General features: G+C 53.2%; 1 protein-coding gene across 3 annotated transcripts; it reads left to right on the top strand.

The window, feature by feature from the left end:
• Window positions 1-8166: 8166 nt before the first annotated feature.
• On the top strand, window positions 8167-18644 carry TINAGL1 (tubulointerstitial nephritis antigen like 1). Of its 3 annotated transcripts, none has more exons than XM_023507467.1 (12): window positions 8167-8230; window positions 8671-9087; window positions 10051-10114; window positions 14260-14352; window positions 14559-14673; window positions 15681-15804; window positions 15926-16076; window positions 16183-16372; window positions 16480-16525; window positions 16793-16916; window positions 18000-18045; window positions 18130-18644. In XM_023507467.1, exons 2-12 carry the CDS (start codon window positions 8778-8780, stop codon window positions 18268-18270), a joined length of 1404 nt encoding a protein of 467 aa, XP_023363235.1. In that variant the 5' UTR covers window positions 8167-8230; window positions 8671-8777; the 3' UTR covers window positions 18271-18644. The 3 variants fall into 3 exon arrangements, with proteins under 3 accessions (XP_023363235.1, XP_023363236.1, XP_003800796.1); XM_003800748.3 differs by having other exon boundaries at window positions 8199-8230; window positions 8770-9087; window positions 18130-18279; XM_023507468.1 differs by lacking the exons at window positions 18000-18045; window positions 18130-18644 and having other exon boundaries at window positions 16793-16920.
• Window positions 18645-19682: the final 1038 nt, after the last annotated feature.

Below are 19682 nucleotides of genomic sequence, written 5' to 3'. Positions count from 1 at the left end.
CTGGAGGCTGGGGCAAAAATCCATTCCTTGTCCCTTCCATCTTCTGGTGGAAGGCTCTCATTTTGTTGCCCTTGGTAGAGTGCCAGGGAGTCATAGCTCACAGCAACCTCAAACTCTTGGGCTCAAGCTATTATCTTGCCTCAGCCTCCCAAGTAGCTGGGACTACAGGTGCTCACCACAACAGCCTGGTTATTTTTAGAGACAAGGTCTTGCTCTGGCTCAGGCTGGTCTCGAATGCCTGAGCTCAAGCAATCCGCCCTGTGAGCTCAGGCAATCCACCCACCTCGGCTTCCCAAGTGCTGAGATTACAGGCATGAGCCACCTTGCTCAGCCTAGGCATGGAGAGTTTTAAGAAACTTACCCCAGTTTTACCCAGTTGCTGGGTGACCGAGCCTGCTTTATCTGGCTACTGTGTGATAAACAGTCATACATCTGGCTCTTAGCTCAATACCGTGCTCTGTCATTGCACAGTGACGGCACCACTCAAGATGTTATAATATTGTCCAAGCCAGTTTGTTCTGATTTTGCCAGCGTGGATTGCTTTTGCCGGCTTGACCCAAGCACAGCCTTGATTTCGGCAAGTGCTAATAGACATATGGTCTTAGGCTGTGTGGATCCTCCTTGAAATGGAAAACCATTGTAATAGTTTATTAGAGCTGCCGTAACAAACTGCCACACACTTGGCTGCTTAACACAAGAGATTAATTTTCTCAAATTTTTGAGGCCAGAAGTCCAAAATCAGGCTGGGCGAGGTGGCTCACACCTGTAATCCCTAGCACTCTGGGAGGCTGAGGTAGGTGGAATGCATGAGCTCACAGGTTCCAGACCAGTCTGAGCAAGAGTGAGACTCCCTCTCTAAAAATATAGCTGGGCATTGTGGTGGGCGCCTGTAGTCCCAGCTACTGGGAGGCTGAGGCAAGAGAATAGCTTGAGCCTGGGAATTTGAGGTTGTTGTGAGCTATGATACCACAGCACTCTACTGAAGGTGACAAAGTGAGACTCTGTCTCAAAAAAAAAAAAGAAGTTCAAAATCAAGGTTGGCAGGGCTGCTCTCCCTGGAGGCTAGGGCAAAAATCCATTCCTTGTGGATTTTCATCTTCCGTCTTCTGGTGGCTCCAGATGATCTTTTTTTTTGTTTTTTGTTTTTTTTTTGGAGACAGAGTCTCCCTTTGTCACCCTTGGGAGAGTGCCATGGTGTCGTAGTACAACACAACCTCAAACTCTTGGGCTCAAGTGATCCCCATTGCCTCGCTGGTAGCTGGGACTACAGGTGCCCCCCACAACACCTGGCTATTTTTAGAGACAGGGCCTTGCTCTTGCTCAGGCTGGTCTCAAACTCGTGAGCTCAGGAGTTCCACCCACCTCGGCCTCCCAGAGTGCTGGGATTACAGGCGTGAGGCACCATGCCTGGCCTCTAGCTGTTCTTTGACTTGTGGCCAAGGAACTCCAATTGCTGTGTCTCTGGCCGCATCGCCTCCTCCTGTCCTGTTTGTGTCCTCTGGGATATTTTATAAGGACACTTGTCAGTGGATTTAACCCCTCCCCCCAGATAATCCAGAATGATCTCCTCCTCTCAAGTTCCTTAACTTAATCACATCTGCAAGGACACTTTTTCCAAATAAGGTAACATTCACAGGTTCTGGGTGTTAGGACGCAGACACATCTTTTTCAGGGCTTCCATTCAACTCATTCCAACCTTTAAGGTCACACCACCGCATTGTCCCCTGAGTTTCACCTGGCTGTTTCACCCAACTATTGGGGTTTTATCACTTTCTGCTTAAGGATCAAAGGAGAAAAGCATGGAAGGTCCTCATGGCCATGGAAAGGCCTCTTGAACTTTCCAAGACCCATGTATTTAGGATTCCTGGCTGAAAAGACCAAGACTTCCTGGAAGTGTCAAGTGAGACATGGAAATGTTTCTGTAAACAGGCACTCGAGGACAGCATCTGCTTTCTAAGATATTGTTGGTGATAATACCAAGTTCATTATTCCTGTGAGAGCTTTCTTTTTTATATACAGTTAATGAAATACTATATTTATTTTAGGGTACAGATGATTACATTGTTTGCGTTTGGAAAGTCCAAGTTGTAGCTGAGCCCCTCCCCCAGGAGGTGCGCCCTATACCCCTACCTTGCGCACTGGGTGAAAGTTTACCAATCCCCCTCTCCCTCCTCCTCCACTTGAATTTAATTGCATTTTTCTCTTGTGTGGGCGTGTAGCTGTTCATCTGCTGGCTGCATATTAGCGTTGAGGACATTGGATACTTACTTTTTCGTTTTTGCGACACTTCTCTGAGGAGAAGGTTCTTCAACGTCATCCAGGTTAATACGAGAGATGTAAAGTCTCCATCTTTTTCTGGCTGAACAGTACTCCATGGTATACATATCCACAGTTTATTAATCCGTTCGTGGGTTGATGGGCATTGGGGTTGTTTCCACATCTTGGCAGTTGTGAACTGAGCTGTGATAAACAGTCTAGTGCAAGTGCCCCTATGGTAAAATGATTTTTTTTTCTTCTGGGTAGATGCTTAGGAATGGGATTGGGGGATCAAATGGAAGGTCTACTTGTAGTTCTTTAAGGATTCTCCATAATTCTTTCCATATTAGTTCGCAATCCCACCAAGAGTGTAAAAGTGTTCCCTTCTCTCCACAATCACGCCAGCGTCTGCAGCTTTGGGACTTTAGGATGCAGGCTATTCTCATTTGGGTAAGGTGGCATCTCAAGGTGGCTTTTATTTGCATTGATGTGATGATTAGGGACGAGGAGCATTTTTTCAGATGTTTCTTGGCCATTCATCTGTCTGCTTTGGACAAGGTTCTGTTCATGTCTCTTGCCCAATGATATTAGGGAGGGTGAAGTTGAATTGAAGGAGGGCAAATAATTAAGAGATGAGGGGAAGCTGTTAACCCCCATATCCCTGCACTCCTAGGACAGTGTTTGAAAGAAGCTAGCCATCTAGATGAAGATGGAGGAATTGTGTCTTTACTCAGAAAATAGACTTCACAAGGAAATAACACTTGGGGGCCCTTCATGCTCAGCTGGCTCATGGGAGTTGACTTAGTCCTTGGATAACTATGGCTGTTGCCGAAGCCAAACCCTCAGGGCTTGGGTTTGAGGTCCTGCTATGCTCCTACCAGCTGTGTTTCTGAGTCTCAACCTGCTCAAGACTGTAACATAGTGATAGCAGTGTTACTTGTGATAAGGCCCATGCTTGGCATATGCTGTGTATGGTAAATAACCCACTATCGGACAATCTGGCTGAGTCACTACAAATTCATGGTCAATAACTTCGGATAGTCACCCTGCACTGCCAGAAATCCTGCTTTCCCACTTTCTCTAGTGGACTTGATAGTGACACCATTTCATACCCAATCCTCGAGGCTTCATCCCCTCTTTTCCCACCTTGCCTTGACTGTCACTTGTTCATACTCCGTGGGAAGGTCCCTCACCTTTGCATGGCTAATTCTCCAAACTCATCTCCCTTCTCCTGCCTCTCAGACAACTGTCCCTGCTCCTGTCAGAGGCCAGCTCCACCCTCCTCTGTCCTGGCTCTCTACCCATCTCACTGTATCAAGGATCCCCTCCCTTGACCCCCTATCCCCTTCCGGCCAATGCCCTATTTCTCAACTTCTCTTTGCACAAAAACTTTTAAAAAGTTATCTCCGGTGATGCTCTTTGACTCACTGGGTCTCATTTGTGATCCATCTGTTCAGACCCAGTTTCCATCCTCACCCTTCTCTGAGATTGGAGTCTTCACTAAGGGCGCCCCAGCTTCCTCGTGGCTAAGCTAGCACACATTTCTCCGTCCTCATCTTACTCACCCTTTCGGCAGCAGCAGTCCACGCAGGTCCCCTCTCCTTCCTTACTGACACTGCCCTCACCTGGCTCACCTCCCACTGCCCTGACCACTCCTCCTCCTCCAGACTTCCGGTATGGGAGCCTCCCAAGCCTTGGTCCTTCTTTCTCTTTCCAGTCCAAGCTAGAAACTAGCATGAGTCACACGTGCTCTATGGGTCAGAGCAGTCCCCAAGCCTACCCAGATTCAAGGGGAAGAGAATAGTTCCCACCTCTCAAAGGGAGTTTCTAGCCATCTTTAGCCCACCGGGCCACAGAAGCCTTCTTAGCTTTCTCCTTTCTCCTCTGATCTTTCAGCAGTCTTGTTAATTCCACCTGCAGAATCTCAAACAGGTCTAGTTCTGACTGCGATTGCCACTGCTAGTTCAAGCCTCAGCATCTCTAGCCTGGATCACACCATTGCTTACTCTTTGAATTCACTTTCACCCCATAATCATGAGTCTCTCTAGTGCAGCCAGAGTGGGCTTCCACACATGTATTTCAGGTTATTTCACTCTCACATTTAAATCTCAGTGGTCAGGCTCGGCGCCTATAGCTCAACCAGCTAAGGCGCCAGCCACGTACACCTAAGGTGGCGGGTTCAAATCCCCAGCCTGGACCCGCCAAACAACAATGATGGCTGCAACCAAAAAATAGCTGGGCGTTGTGGCAGGCGCCTGTGGTCCCAGCTACTTGGGAGGCAGAGGCAGGAGACTCACTTGAGCCCAGGAGTTGGAGGTTGCTGTGAGCTGTAATGCCACGGCACTCTACCCAGGGGGACAGCTTGAGGCTCTGTCTCAAAAAATAAATAAATAAATAAATAAAAAATAAATCTCAGTGGTCAGAAGATGATTCAAGCCCTCACTAACTCCTGCATGACCCGGCTCCAGCTTCTTCCAGATTTATCTGGCTCCTCTGCCCACCTCGCTAGCTGTAATCTGGCCACTCTGGGTCCCTTCTGCTCCTCAAACAGACCAACTTGCACCAGGCCTGGCTCATACTGATCCAGCTCCCTGGGCTCTGGGAGGGGCTGTCTTCTCATCCCACAAGTCTCCGCTCTGTGACTGCCTTGACTACCACATTTCTCTGGGGTCTTATGTTGCATGCGTGTCTTCATGGCACTTCACATTTGAGAGTGACTTCTTGATCTGTTTCTTGCTTATTTATTTATCTGTCTTCCTGTTAGATTCCAAACTTCACAATAGCAGGAACTGTGTCTGTTTGGTTCAACACTGAACACTAAGCACCTAGCACAGAGCCTGGGATGTAGTAAAAGCTCAGTAAATGTTTGTTGAATGAATGAGAAAATCAAACAGTAAAGCATGTCAGGGTATGGCACGACACACCTCCATGTGGTCCAGAATCTTATCTGCCGCAAGCCCCAGCATGCTCCAGCAATGCCACACTCTATCATACCATCCTCATAATCCATAGGCTCCAGGAAGCCCAACATATCACAACACGACCAACACGCTGGCCTGGATCTCACGCTCAGTCCCAGGCAGCACTGCTCTGAGCCCTGGACATGTCTAGCCAACAACAGGGAGCCACAGGAACCCCCAGCCTTGGCTGAAGTGCTGTTTGGGACCCAAGCATCTGAAACCCCAGGCCTCAAGCAGTGAGTCCTTGGCCAAGGGCCTGAGTTGAGCAGACAATGGGTCTTTGTCTTCCCAGAAGGCCCTGCTTGGCCCCAGAGGAGAGTGGTCTATTCCCAGCAGCTAGAGCAGCTGGGAGGGTTTCAGGGTGGAGGGAGCGCTGGACCTCTATGGAGAGGATGGAAGGAATGGCCTCTGCTCTGCTGTGTCCAGAGCCTTGTCACTATCCCTTTCTAAACTGGGAGCACCTGGGTACATTTATGGGCAACCAAAGCCCAGAGAGGGCCCCAAGCAAGGGAGGACAGAATCACTTACCTTCCCAACCAGGAGAGTGCTGAGACCTCTAATGGGTAACTAAGGGTGACTGAGGGAAAGGAGTGGCTTGGTGTCTGGGATCCCACGCAAGGGAGGACAGAATCACCACAAAGGCCCAGACCACTTTCCTCTCAGAGTTGAAGACCTGCTGGGTTTCCTCACCTGTTGCTCTGTCCCAGGCCCTCGGACAAGGCCTCACTCTGGCCCAGAGTAAGACAGAGAATGAGTCACCAGGAGAGGAAGAGTCATAGAAAAGGAAAGTGAGGGTATCCAACACCCACCGGCCCTGCCCTTTTCCTCTCCTCCATGGTAGCCAAGGAACCCAGTGAGTCACGAGATTCCACTGAGGTGGGCCCTGTGCCAAGTGCAGTGACGAGGGAGGTAGTTCTGGCTCTGTCCCCTCCCTCTGCTGTGTCCCTGCCTCCTGTGCACAGACCGACAGACAGACAAGGACACAAGCAGACTCCCATGCAGATACACAGACACCTCTCCAGACAGGCAGGAAGACACAGACAGGGACAGCCACACGGCTACACACAGACATGCAAGCCCATAAGAACACAAATCCAGGCACGCAACACACTGATAGAGCCATGACCGACAGAGGGTACATCCAGACAGATACGTACAAACACAAGCACATGGTGCACAGAGCAGCACAGACAAGGACAGGCAGACGGCCAAACATTCAGACACACAGATCCACAGGCACAGAGCATACACGGGGAGCCAGGCAGACACAGACCAACAGACACTCAAGCAGAAACACCCCACAAACCCAGCTACTCAGACACACACACACAATGCACACACAATGCACACAGACGCACCCCTAGGTAACCTCTAGGGGTGATTTTGGGCAAAAGATAGGCCAGATGCTCCTGGGCCAGCCCTTAGCCCCAGGACCATGAAACTGAGCTCTTCTAAGGCAGCCTCTATCTCTTACCTTGAGGATATGACATTTACCAATACCGCCCACCCTGCAGTAAGATGAATGGAGGTTGGATATGAAAAGGGACTTCCCAACTAGGGGAGTGCTGAGACCCATAATGGGTAACCAAGGGTGACTGAGGGAAAGGAGTGGCTTGGTGGTAGGTAGGAAGCCTGTTCTGGCTGTGTGAGCCCAGGCCAATGTGTTCTCCTGAGCCTCAGTTTCCATCTAGGCTTAGTCCTCCCAAGTCCCAGGTAGGCAGAAGATGGGCAGCTCCTGAGTGTGTTAGTGCCAAGGCTGAAGCCCCAGGATGTTACTCCCCACCCCACCACCAGGGCAGGACCCCCTTGGTGACTCATTGCCGGGTGCCCCATGGCAAGGGTAACCCAGCCATGGGTATCAGTTGTCCCTGTCTTTCTCCCCTCGCCCAGGGGCTAGCCACCTGAGGATGGTCCTAGTTTGGGGGAGGGGTACAGGAAGGGTAGTGAGAGGGCAAAGGGAGTCCCCAGTGCCTCCCCACAGGTGGCATGTGAGGCTCAGGGCTGAGGATGAGGGGTCTGTCCAGGTGTTGGCTCTTTTATCCTCCCTGCTCCTAGAGTCCTCTGGCCTGGGCCCAATCTGCTGAAAGTGAGGGGATTGCGCAATGGGAGGTAAAAGGTGATGGCAGGCCTGGCAGACAGAAGCCCCATTGTTTGGGGTACAGGGCAGCCTGGGCAAGGGAAAGGTTTATACCTGGGGCAGGAAGGAGGGGCTCCGCAGGGGGCGCCAGCTGGCAGGCCTTTGCCTATGGGCCTGTGGAGCAGGACAGGTGCCAAGCAGGATGCCCTTGGGTTTGATAGAGGGGGCAGAGCTCAGCAAGACACCCGGGCTCACTGTGGAGGACGGACTTCTCCAGAGGTCAGAGGGTGCAGAGGCCGCCCCCACACCACACCCCGCAGTGTCCTGGGATGAGCCTCCCAGAACATGGGCAGGGGCTTGAACCACCCTCCAGCAGATTCCGATCATTCCTGGGAGCTAAGCCGCTGGAGGTGGAGGTGGGCCCAAACCTGGAGGTCACTGTAAAGATGGGTTTTTATTCCTGAGAGGTCAGAAGGCAGCTTAGAGAATTTCGCCCCCCACCCGCCTTCTCTATTCTTTCCTAAGCTCTTGTCCAGAACTCGGAGCTTGGTTACCCCCTTTCTCCCCTTCCCTACCAGGGCCTCACAGCTCAAGGTGAGGTCCATTGGGAAGTCCTTCCCGGTGTCAGACCACAATCCTTTCTGCTTCAGTTCCCTCTCTGGGAACGGATTCCACCACCATAGGACCAGGACATCACGTGTTCCCACCTCCCGGCCCCCACCCTCAGTCCGGGTCCTCAGTAGTGGGCAGCTACTCCAGGTGCGAAACAGCGGCTCCTCCCTCTCGCCGCCCGGCGGGCGGGGCGGTGCAGCGGGCGGGGCTGTACAAAAAGCGTCCCGCCCTGTGCTCCACACTTGACTTTGAGTGTCCGGTGGCCGCGCAGCCAGGAGGTGGGAGGCGCGTGGGGCACCCGGGGCCCGGCCCACAGCCTCACCAGGTAGGGACGCTCCCCTGCTCAGAGGGCAGAAGATGTAGACAGAGGAGTAGACAGAAGGACGGGCAGGCAGAGAGGGACCAAGACAGGTGACAGAGGGGGACTGTGAGGGGACAGAGGGACACAGAGGAACAGAAGAGAGAAGGACAGGACAGGAGAGAGGGGGAGACATGAGTGCACCATCAAGGACCCAGGTCGGGAATAGAGGCTGCTGAGGGCAGAGGGATCCAGGAAGGATGTGTGCTGGGTGGGCAGGGGTGGGTGCACCAAGAATGCCACAACCCCCTTGTCCTTGAAGGTCCCTTGGCAGGTCAGGGAAGAGCTCCATTTCTGCTCAGTCCCCTTCCCCCTACAAGCCAGGGCATGCAAACTCTGGCTCCTCTGCCTGTGTCCTGCCTGAGGACTCACGAATTGAGGTCTCCCACCCTGCTTCACTCCCTTAGACTCACAGCTCCAGGAAGCTGGGAGACCTGTCCCTGGTGTGCGGGGAGTCCTTGCTGCCCACTCCCTCTGACCCCTGACCTCTGCCCTCCCGGGCCCAGGAGGCACCATGTGGAGATGTTCACTGGGGCTGCTGCTGTTGCTGCTGCTGGCTGGCCAGGTGGCCCTGGGTACCCGGCGGGGTCGGGGGCGCCGGGAGCTAGCTCCGGGTCTGCACCTGCGGGGCATCCGGGACGCGGGCGGCCGGTACTGCCAGGAGCAAGACCTGTGCTGCCGTGGCCGTGCCGACGACTGCGCCCTGCCCTATCTGGGCGCCACCTGTTACTGTGACCTCTTCTGCAACCGCACCGTCTCCGACTGCTGCCCTGACTTCTGGGACTTCTGCCTCGGCGTTCCACCCCCCTTTCCCCCCATCCAAGGTGGGCACCAAGATAACCAGGAGCGCGGGTCACTTTGTCAACCCCAAACTCAGCAAGGCTCAGGAGCAAGGCTGATGCATTGACATTTCCAGGGGAGGCTTTGTAGAATCTGGGAAAGAGAACCTGCTTTACTCCCCACCCCTCTGGGAAGTCGCAGCCTAACTTGACTCTCTCCATTGAGACCGGAGGAGAGAAGACCCTTGTATGGCAACCTAAGTTGGCCCAGGAGAAGGCAGCCATCGCCCTTTCTCCCAGTCCTGTGGCCCCACCTGCTGACTCACCCTCGCCTGATAAGGCATACAGTGCTTGGTCAGGAGCCATTCTCCTACCTTTGCTCAGATTCTGTGCCCCTCAGACACTGCTCATACCTGGCTTGTGGGTCATATCTGTTGTTTCTGCTTTCAGCCCTCACTGCCATCCTTCTCCACACACTTACAGATAGGAGAGTCATTTGAATTCCTACCCACAGTTCTGTGGGGCTTTGGGCCAGGAGACTGAACACTTGAGTTGTCATCCCAGAGTGCTGTGTTATCTTAGGGGAGTGGCTTACCTTCTCTGTGTCTTGGTTTCCCTATACTCCTCCCCCGTCCCCATCTCTAAGCCCTAACTCATTGAAAGGATCCCAGGAATGTTGTGGCTGGTAATGTGGTTAAGCAAGAGGAATCCAAATTGGAGTGACTGAAGAACCTCCCAAGTAGCAGTTGGTCTGTGAGCCTACAGGAGATTGTCTTAGGTTATAGTTTGGCTCTAGTTTCAGTGAGGGCTGGTATCAGGTGTGTGTGTGTGTGTGTGTGTGTGTGTCTTGAGTGTGTGTGTGTGTCTTGAGTGTGTATGTGTGTGTGAGAGAAAGAGAGAAACTGAGATGACCTGGGGAGGGTTCAGGTACCTGACTCTGAGGACCTGGCCATCTCTGCCCATCCTCTATGGCCCTGGTTCCACTTCTCTTCACTTCCCTCCCACCAGGATGTATGCATGGAGGTCGCGTCTATCCAGTCTTGGGCACCTACTGGGACAACTGTAACCGTTGGTGAGTGGGGGCTTGCCTTGTGGGCCTTGCAGCCAACAGACTTGGTTCCGAGCCTATCTCTGTTACTCATTTGCTGGGTAGAAGTCCTTTCCCTTCTTTCAGCCTCAGTTTCCTCATCTGTAACATAGAGATGTTAACACTGACCATGTCAATTTATATAACAACATTCCAACAACATTCCCCAGGAGTGGTCAGCCATGGTTGTCTGGCCCAGGTGCCGCCCTGGAACTGGGAGTTGTCTCCGCCCCTCCTGGCTTGGGCTGGGCTGCCCCTCCCAATGTTCCTGCTGTACAGAGTCAGGGAGAGAAGGGGGGCGCCAGGAAGGAAACCTCTGACTTGCAGCGTCCGCTGCCCTGGGCCCATGAGGGTCAGGGAGGGCTGAGCTGGCAGCCAGCCAGATTGTAACAGGGCCTTCCCTGGAATGTGGCCCTTGCTCCCATTCCTACCCCTCCCCACCATTCCTGGCAGGAGGAGGAAAGGGTCATGGGTCCCTCCCCCATCCCCGCCCTACTCAATGTGAGATGGGAAGTGGGGAAAAGCTGCCTAGGAAGCCTCAAATGCCATAATGGAAAAAATGGGACCCTGCGACTTGGAGGAGGCAGCCCTGTACCCACTCCACCCCTATTCCCTCTTTGCCTGAGACTGAGAGGCCCCAGGGAGAAGGAAACTTTTAGGAATGCATTGCGTGTAAGCTGTTTCCATTGCCTCATTAGGGTGAGGGGTGCCCGGGTCACAGTGAGGGGAGGACGCTGCGTTTGGCGTGTGTCTGGGTGAAAGCATGTGTGTGCATGCAGTGTGGGCGTGTGCACGCTGCGTGTGTTCAGAAGGATGGAGTCAGAAGGATGGAGCGTGCCTGCCTGATTTCACAGGGCTGGTAAGGGCACCTCTGGATGCTGAGGGGTTAAAACTCTCTCCCACTCCTGTCCCTGGCCTCTCAGGCCCCTTCTGGAATGTTGGGACCTGCTGTCATCAGCCCTGTCTAGACCTGTGCGGGCAGCCCTTGGGGCAAAGGAGGAGGTGGCAGGAGAGGGCTGACCAGTGCACTGTTCTCCCCTTAGGATAGCTCTGGGTGGCTGTGCTCCATGCACGTGGCTGCTGATGCCTGAGTGGGGGGTCAGGCCTGTCTGCTGCCCTCCAGGATGTATGAGCTCTCAGGGATGCTTGGAAAGCTGCTGCTCCAAGCCGCTTAGAGTGTGCAGAGGGGAAAGGAAGGGCTGGAGGGCCTCCCCTCCCCCGCTGCTCCTGGGGTGGCAGAGCCCAGCCATACTAGTCTTGGTTCCCCCTGAGGCTCCTTAAAAGGCAACATCGGAGGCGGGAGCCTCAGGGCCGGCTTGGAAGGAGGCAGTTTAGCATCTCGTAATAGCAGTTACGAGCTTGTAAAACATCATAGAATTCACAGAATTCAACCCTTTGGCCCGCACCTATTTATTAAAGACCCAAGTGTGACAGGCACTGTGCGGGGCCTGGGAGATGCAGACAGAGCACAGTCCTTGTTCTCCTGGAGTTTCTAGGCTACTGTGGGAAGGACATGGAAAAACAATACAGGGTGAAAAAGCACAACTCGGTCCTAGTTTAGAGTGGGGAGGTGGAGGGAAGGCCACTCTGAGGGAGGGACATTTATGCTGGTACCAGGGAGATGGACGGAAGGGAGGCCCAGAGGCCCTGTCCTAGGCGTGGGAGCAGGTTGTGGAAGGTTGGGAGGCGAGGCCCACTTCATCTCAGCTGGAGCGGGGATGGGGGAAAAGGATCTCTTAAATCATGCAGAGGATTTTGTATTTTGTTCTAAATGTCATGAGAAGCCACTTACAGAGCACATGAGCTGATTTGCATTGTCTAAAGATCTCTCTGGCTTTGAAGTGGGTAATGAGTGGATTTTTGGTTGAGGGCAGGAGGCTTAATTAGGAAGCCATTGCCATGGTCCAGGTGAGAGGTGATGAGGGGGCAGTGGAGGAGCAAAGGCTGGCGGATTCCTAATGTGCTATCCCTGGGCCCCGCTGGTGGAGGACATAGGGGGGACACTGCAGACCATCTGGTGCTCTGATTTGAACAATTAGGTGCCATTTTCTTTTTCTTTTTTTTTTGAGACAGAGTCTCACTTTGTTGTCCTTGGTAGTGTGCTGTGCTATCATAGCTCACAGCAAGCTCAAACTCCTGACCTCGAGCAATTCTCTTGCCTTAGTCTCCCTACTTGGGGCTACAGCCACCAGCCACAATGCCCGGCTTTTTTTTTTTTTTTAAGAGACAAGGTCTTCCTCTGGCTCAGGCTAGTCTTAAACTTGTGAGATCAGGCAATCCACCTGCTTCAACCTCCCAGAGTGCTAGAATTACAGGTGTGAACCACTGTGCCCAGCCTGGGTAATATTTTCTGAGGTGAGGATGTCAGGGGAGGAGCAGGCTGGGGGAAGGTGGTTTTGGCTATTATGAGTTTGAGGTGCTTTTCACATGAGCAGAGACATGGGGGGGCGCAATTGAATATGAGTCTGAAGCTCAGGGAAGGGGGCTCTGGGGTTTCTGTAATGAGAACAGTAATAATAGATATAATTTCTGAGCACTTATAATAGGCCAGGCCCTATGCTAAATGCTTTACAAGGCTGCATTTAATCCCTGGAAGGTGGATTTTTTTTTTTTTTTTTTTTTGAGACAGAGTCTCAATCTGTCACTTGGGCTAAAGTGCAGTGGCATCATCACACACAGCAACCCCTCCAACTCCAGGGCTCAAGTGATCCTCTTGCCTCAGCCTCCTGAGTAGCTGGGACTACAGGTGCCCGCCACAACACCCGGTTAATTTTTCTATTTTTTTGTAGAGATGGTGTCTCGCTCTTGCTCAGGCAAGTCTCTAGTTCCTGGCCTCAAGCCATCCTCCCAGGATTAAAGGCAGGAGCCACCATGTCCAGCCCTATTATTATCCTCATTTTCTTGACAAGGAGATTGAGGGACTGAGAGTTTAAATAATTTTCCTAAGGTCACATGACTAGCGGGTAAGGACTGGGACCCAGAATTTGGATTCCAGCATCCAGGCTTAGTCACATTGCTATACTGCCTCAGTCATTCATTTATTCAACAATGATTTATTTGGTACCTACTATGTGCTAGGTTTTATTTTCCTAGGCACTGAAGATACCAGATACTACCAGTCTATGAGATATAAACAGGTATAAACAACTAAATATATAGCATGTCATGCTAAGGGAATATATAAACTAAATATATAGCATGACATGCTAAGGGAAAAAATACAACAGAGAATTGGGATAAGAAGTATAGAAGATGTTGAATTTTAAGATAGGGTGGCCAGAAGGGGCTTCCTGAGAAGGTAACATGTGAATACAGACTTGGAAGAGATGAGGGTGAGCCAGGGGGATAAGGGAGGAAGAGCAGCTCAAAGGCTCTGGGGCAGGAGGATGTTGGTGGGACATTAGGGGCTGGCCCAGCTGGGCCTTTGAAACCAGGATTAGGAGGATGAAGGTGGCAGAGAGGGGACAGGAGCATGGACAAGGCAGAGCCTTGTTGCCACTGTAAGAACTTTAGTTCTTACTCTGTGAAGCCAGTGGAGGGCTTTGGGTAGAGGGATGACATGATACGACTTAGCTTTAGCGGCTGCGTTAAAAATATACTGGGGGGAGGGCAGGATGGTGCAGGGCAGATGCGAGGCAAACAGTGAGAGGTGACCCTGTGGCAGCTGCAAGAGAGAATGAGTGGTCTGAATCCTGGGTGTGCTTTTAAGATAGATCCACAGGATTTGCTGATAAATTGGATCAGTATGTGAGAGAAAGTCAAGGGTGACTGTTTGGCCTGAACTCCGGGGAGGATGGAGTTGCCATTTTCTGGGGACTTTAGGGGAGCAGGTATGGGAGATCAGGAATTGGGTTTGGGCTGTGTCAAGTTTGATCTGTTGCCCAGTGGTGATGTTGAGTAGTACCAAGATGCTTTACACCAGAGTTCAGGGAAAGATTTGGGCAGTAGATAGAAACTTGAGTATTGTGAACTTGAAGTTGACATTCAAAGCCACCAGGCTGGACGGGATCACTTAGGGGTTCTCCTGTAGTCACTGGAAAAGAGTCCCAGGCTCAAGCTGACCCCTGGGGCTGCATTCCTTCAGAGGCCAGGTGCCCACCTACCTTTTCTTATCCTCATTTTCTTGCCAGCACCTGCCAGGAGAAAGGGCAGTGGGAGTGTGACCAGGAGCCATGCCTAGTGGACCCAGACATGATCAACACCATCAACCAGGGCAACTACGGGTGAGAGGTCCTGGAAATGCTTCCGGGGGCATGCATGCAAGGGACACATATGTTATGCCAGAGATGCCCATTGGGCCAGGCACACTCACACTTAGATATTATCTCTGTATACTCAGCCACTGTGCATCTCTCCCACCCACACGTCCATGCCCCCAGGACTCCCAGACTTGGCAGATCTGTGACTCCCTTTGTCCCCTTTCCTTCAGGTGGCGGGCTGGGAACCACAGTGCTTTCTGGGGCATGACCCTGGATGAGGGCATTCGCTATCGCCTGGGCACCATCCGCCCATCTTCCTCTGTCATGAACATGAATGAGATTTATGTAAGTCCATCCTTGCCTGCAATCCCACCCTCTACCCATGGTTTAGGACCTCAAGGACTCTGGCTCCTCCAAGGGCCTGGTCCTATCCTTTACCAATAGGCTGTGTGTCCCTGGGCAAGTGACTCCCTTTCTCTGGGCCTGTTTCCTGCCTATATCAGGAAGCATTGATGCTCAGATTCTGAGTTTTGTGGTCCGCCCTCCCCATCAGCCCCTCTTGGCCTCCTCAGCCTGGGAAAAATGCTGTTGGTCCTAGTACAGCTGGATTAGGGCCCAAAGGGCCAGGAGGTCACCTTGGTATTTTGGGAAGAGAGGGATGGACACTCCTCCAGCTCTGGCCAGAGGGCAGCAATTCTCGGAAATGAATTCAGACTCAGTGAACCCGGAGGGAAGAGAGGGTTTCTCCCTCCTCCAAAGGGGGACCCTCGGGGGGGAAATGGGAACTGACTCAAACTGTATCCTGGGGCACACACTGGAGACTCTGTCCATCAGTGGCCAGCAGGGACTGGCAGGAGGGGTCTTCCCTACAGAGACTTCAGGGAGGCAGGGGTGACCAGACCTTGCAGTGACCAGACCCTGTCCTGTCCTTACTCCCCTGGGCCTTTGGCTATTTTCTGCTGCTTGCCTTGGCAGCCTGCCTGGTCACGAGATCCTACTGCTTCTTCCCTCAAGGCCCTGGTAGCAAGAAGGGTGTGGCCGATCGGAAGGTGCAGAGGAAAGAGGCAGGGGTTGAGAATGGAAACCGAGTGACCCTGGCCTGGCCACTTCCCTGCTCCTGGCCTTGGCTGCCTCACCTGTCAAACAGGACCAGCCACCCTGATACTTGGGAGGCAATAAATGGTCCCCGGTACTTCCACAGGAGTTGAAGTTGGAGGTAACTGGAATCCCACAGCAGCAGCCTGAGGGCTCAAGATCAAACTGTATAAGGCTCTGGACTCTTGGTGGTTCTCCAGTGCCAAAAAGCCCCAGTGGGACAGACCAGGGCAAGCAGGATGACCTTTGTCTTGTAGACAGTGCTGAGCCCAGGGGAGGTCCTTCCCACAGCCTTTGAAGCCTCGGAGAAGTGGCCCAACCTGATCCATGAGCCTCTTGACCAGGGTAACTGTGCAGGCTCCTGGGCCTTTTCCACAGCAGGTATGTCCCGGGGTGGGGCAGCTGTGTCCCAGGGTGGGGCAGCTATGTCCCAGGGTGGGGCTGTCACAGTAGGAAAGGAGGCCTGAGGCCTCAGATAATCTCTCTGCCTCCCCTCAATTAGCCGTGGCTTCAGATCGTGTGTCGATCCATTCCCTGGGACACATGACACCTGTCCTGTCACCCCAGAACCTACTGTCTTGTGACACCCATCACCAGCAGGGCTGCCATGGTGGGCGTCTTGATGGTGCCTGGTGGTTCCTGCGTCGTCGAGGGTATGCAGCAGGTTTATGGGCAGGGAGGAGGGCAAGATACCATGTGAGCAGGGCCCAAGGCCAATCTGCACTATGTCACCCTACCTCCGTCTTGCTGCCTCTCCAGGGTGGTATCTGACCACTGCTATCCATTCTCGGGCCAGGAGCGAGACAAGGCTGGCCCTGCTCCCCTATGTATGATGCACAGTCGACCCATGGGTCGGGGCAAGCGCCAGGCTACTGCCCGTTGCCCCAATAACCAAGTTCAAGCCAATGACATCTACCAGGTTACTCCTGCCTACCGACTTGGTTCCAATGTAAGTTGGCACTTTGGTGAGGGGGCAGAAACAGGCAGGTTGGGATGTTAGCTAAAAGCCAGCGTCTCACCCCAAGAAATGCTCTCTGCCTACCTCCTACCCTCAAGGAGAAGGAGATCATGAAGGAGCTGATGGAGAATGGCCCTGTGCAAGGTGAGTGCCCCTCTTCCTGCACCCTGATTCCAGAAGTTTGTACCCACTTGAGATTAGGTACAGCAGCACAAATGGTCTGCCCAGCATTAAGCTGTAAGTCCAGTGGGGTGGAAGTGGGAAACCATGTACCCTTTTGCTGCAGGCAGCACCTGAAGGGGGGACTCAGATTCAGGGTACAGAGAGGCCTTGGTGTTTGGGTGCACATGGACAGATGCAGGCCTTAGCACTAGCAGGCTGAGCAGGCCCTACTTTGGTATCTGCCCACAGCCCTCATGGAGGTGCACGAGGACTTCTTCCTGTACCAGAGTGGCATCTACAGCCACACACCTGTGAGCCTCCAGAGGCCAGAGGGATACCGCCGGCATGGAACTCACTCGGTCAAGATCACAGGGTAAGGGGCTCCGGTGGCAGAGGGGTTTAGGAACTGCTTGTACTGGGAGCTTTGGGAGCTGCTTGGAATCCTCACACTCTGGAAAGCCAGGACTGCTTTTCCCTTTTCCAAAAGAAGGGAGGCGAGACTTAGAAAAAGGACTTGCCCTGGGTCACAAGAAGGGTTGGAAGCCTTTGAAGGTTTTCTTTTTTCCTTTTTTGTTTTTGAGACTGAGTCTCACTTTGTTGCCCTTGGTAGAATGTCATGGCATCACAGCTCACAGCAACCTTAAACTCTTGGGCTTAAGTGATTCTCTTGGCTCAGACTCCCAAGTAACTGGGACTACAGGTGCCTGCCACAATGCCTGGGTATTTTTTAGAGACAGGGGTCTTGATCTTGATCAGACCTTGTCTTGAACCTGTGATCTCCGGCAATCCCCTGGCCTCAGCCTCCCAAGTGCTAGGATTACAGGTGTTAGCCACCATGCCTGGTACCTTTGAAGGTTTTCTAGGAACTATTCCTTCCTTATACATTGGGGGAAAAGTAAAATACCAATAAAGATCTAAGAATTGCTGAACCTCTTCCCATCTCAGCTCCTGTCCCAACTCTGCTTTACTGAGTGATCTCCATTTCCCCAAGCCTCCATTTCCCCATCTGAGAAGTCAATTATTGATTTCAATGAAATGTGCTTTGCAGTGGGGGTTTGGGGCCTCTAAGTTACCCATATTCTCTGAGTCTCTTCTATCTGGTCTTTGTCACCCAACCCTCCCTGGCTTCCCAACTAAGGTGGGGCAGGCAGATGTGAAGTCCCACAGAGCTGGTCCCTATGATGTGGGTCCCTGGAGGACGCAGGCCCAAGTTCCTTCCTCTCCTGCTCACCCTGTCCCCTTCTTCCCTAGTGCCTATCCCCCATGCTGGGCTTGGCTACACAGACTTAACAGGTGTGGAGAGCAAGGGAGGTGCAGAGAGGGACAGAGACTTGCTCAAGTCCTAAAGATGTAGACAAATTTCCAAAGGGCCTGGGGTGCGGAAGACCCCGGGGCTTGGAGCTCCTGAGAGCAGGTGGACTCAGTGCCCCCCCCCCTTCTCTTGTTCTGCTCACAGGTGGGGAGAGGAGACGCTGCCTGATGGAAGGACGCTCAAATACTGGGTGAGGGTACCTCTCCTTTCTCCAACCCCTTCTTCCCCTTGTCCCATTTGAATTCTGCTCCTCAATACCCCTCCTTGTTTCCAGACTGCAGCCAACTCGTGGGGCCCGGCCTGGGGTGAGAGGGGCCACTTCCGCATCGTGCGTGGTGCCAATGAGTGTGACATTGAGAGCTTTGTGCTGGGCGTCTGGGGCCGTGTGGGCATGGAGGACATGGGTCATCACTGAGGCCAAGGGTGGCTGGCGGAAGAGCCCCCAGTGTGGCTGTGTCCCTAGCCCCACGCGACAGAGCCCCAGGGTACAGGCAGGCGCCAGGGCTTTAATCCAGGCGTGGGTTCTGCTGACACAGCGCCCAGCCTGGGAGCCGCGGGCAGGCGAGGCTAGTGGAGCCCCTAGACCTCCCAGAGGGTATGGGGCTGGGCCTGGCCTGGGAGGAGCAGAGCCTGCAGATCCCAGGACCCTGGCACCCCCACCCAAGATCACTGAAGCCAGGACACCCCGGGTCTCCATCCCTACTCTCCCACCCCACTCTAGTATTCTTATTCTTCAAAGATATTTATTTTTATTTTCACTGTTTTAAAATAAAACCAAAGTATTGATAACTACAGTGTCTTGGCACCTCTGGGAATAAGGCAGGCCAAAGTGAGATGGTACATGGTCAGACAGCAGAAAGGACTGCCTGAGTCACTGCTGGTGGGCTAGGGTGGGTAGACTAGAAATCCTAGTCTCCAGTCAGCCCTAATTGTCCATGCCCTGGCCAATGACCTGCTTGGAGGAGGAGCATGGGCAGCATGGCCTTTGGCCCCAAAACATGGGCCCTGGGAACTACCTTTCAGACGCTGACTCAGCGCTGCCTGAAGGGGGAGCCCTGTCTGCCAATAAGCTGAACTGGCGCCAGGGCCCAGCCGGCAAGGGGGGCACAGCCCACAAAGCTGAAGCTTCTGTCTCTGTAGATCAGCCTCTCCAAGCCACCCAAGCAGGGGTACCCCTCTCCTTCCCTTGCCCCTGGGCCAAGCTGATCCTGCCTCCCCAGTCTGCTTCCCACTCCACCTCCCCTGGTTCCCAGTATCAGCGAAATAAGCCCAGGCCTTGGCCTGGCTTACAAAGCCATCAGGACCTGCCCTGCCAGCTTCTTCAGCCTCTGTCCAAGCAACTCCAAAGTCTGCACTGCCCTTCGCACCTCCAGTACACAGCAGGCCACCAGGCATTTGCACAGGCCGTTCCCCACTGCAGATACCCCTTCGTGCCACCCACGTCTATACTTCAAAGACAACTCCAAGTTTTCTTCATCCTGACAGTACCTTTGCTGGGCAGCTGATGTGCCAGGTGTTGTGCAAGGGACTCATGATCCCCCAAACCACCCCAGCCCCACCCGGCATGTGTTAGATACGCCCTCCCTCAACTCAACTGCACTGTGCCCTTCCCCGAAGTATTTCTGGTGTCTGGGTGTCTACCTACCTCCCCAATTACACTGGAAGTTCCTTGAGGGCAGGGACAGGGTCTCGTCCAGTTTGTGGAGTGACTGTGACCCATTCCTTCACCTCCACTTCCCTCCCAAGGCTCTGCTCACTTTGTGCCCTTAGGCGCAGCCGCCAGGCCCTTCCTTCCCAGGAGTTCAGGGGGCCGTGCCTGGGGAGGGG

Source organism: Otolemur garnettii, unplaced genomic scaffold (genome assembly GCF_000181295.1).
Source record: "Otolemur garnettii isolate 467f Iridium unplaced genomic scaffold, OtoGar3 scaffold00184, whole genome shotgun sequence".
NCBI lineage: Eukaryota > Metazoa > Chordata > Mammalia > Primates > Galagidae > Otolemur > Otolemur garnettii.
Note: the sequence above shows the minus strand (reverse complement) of the source record. Positions and strands in the feature narration are given on the sequence as shown.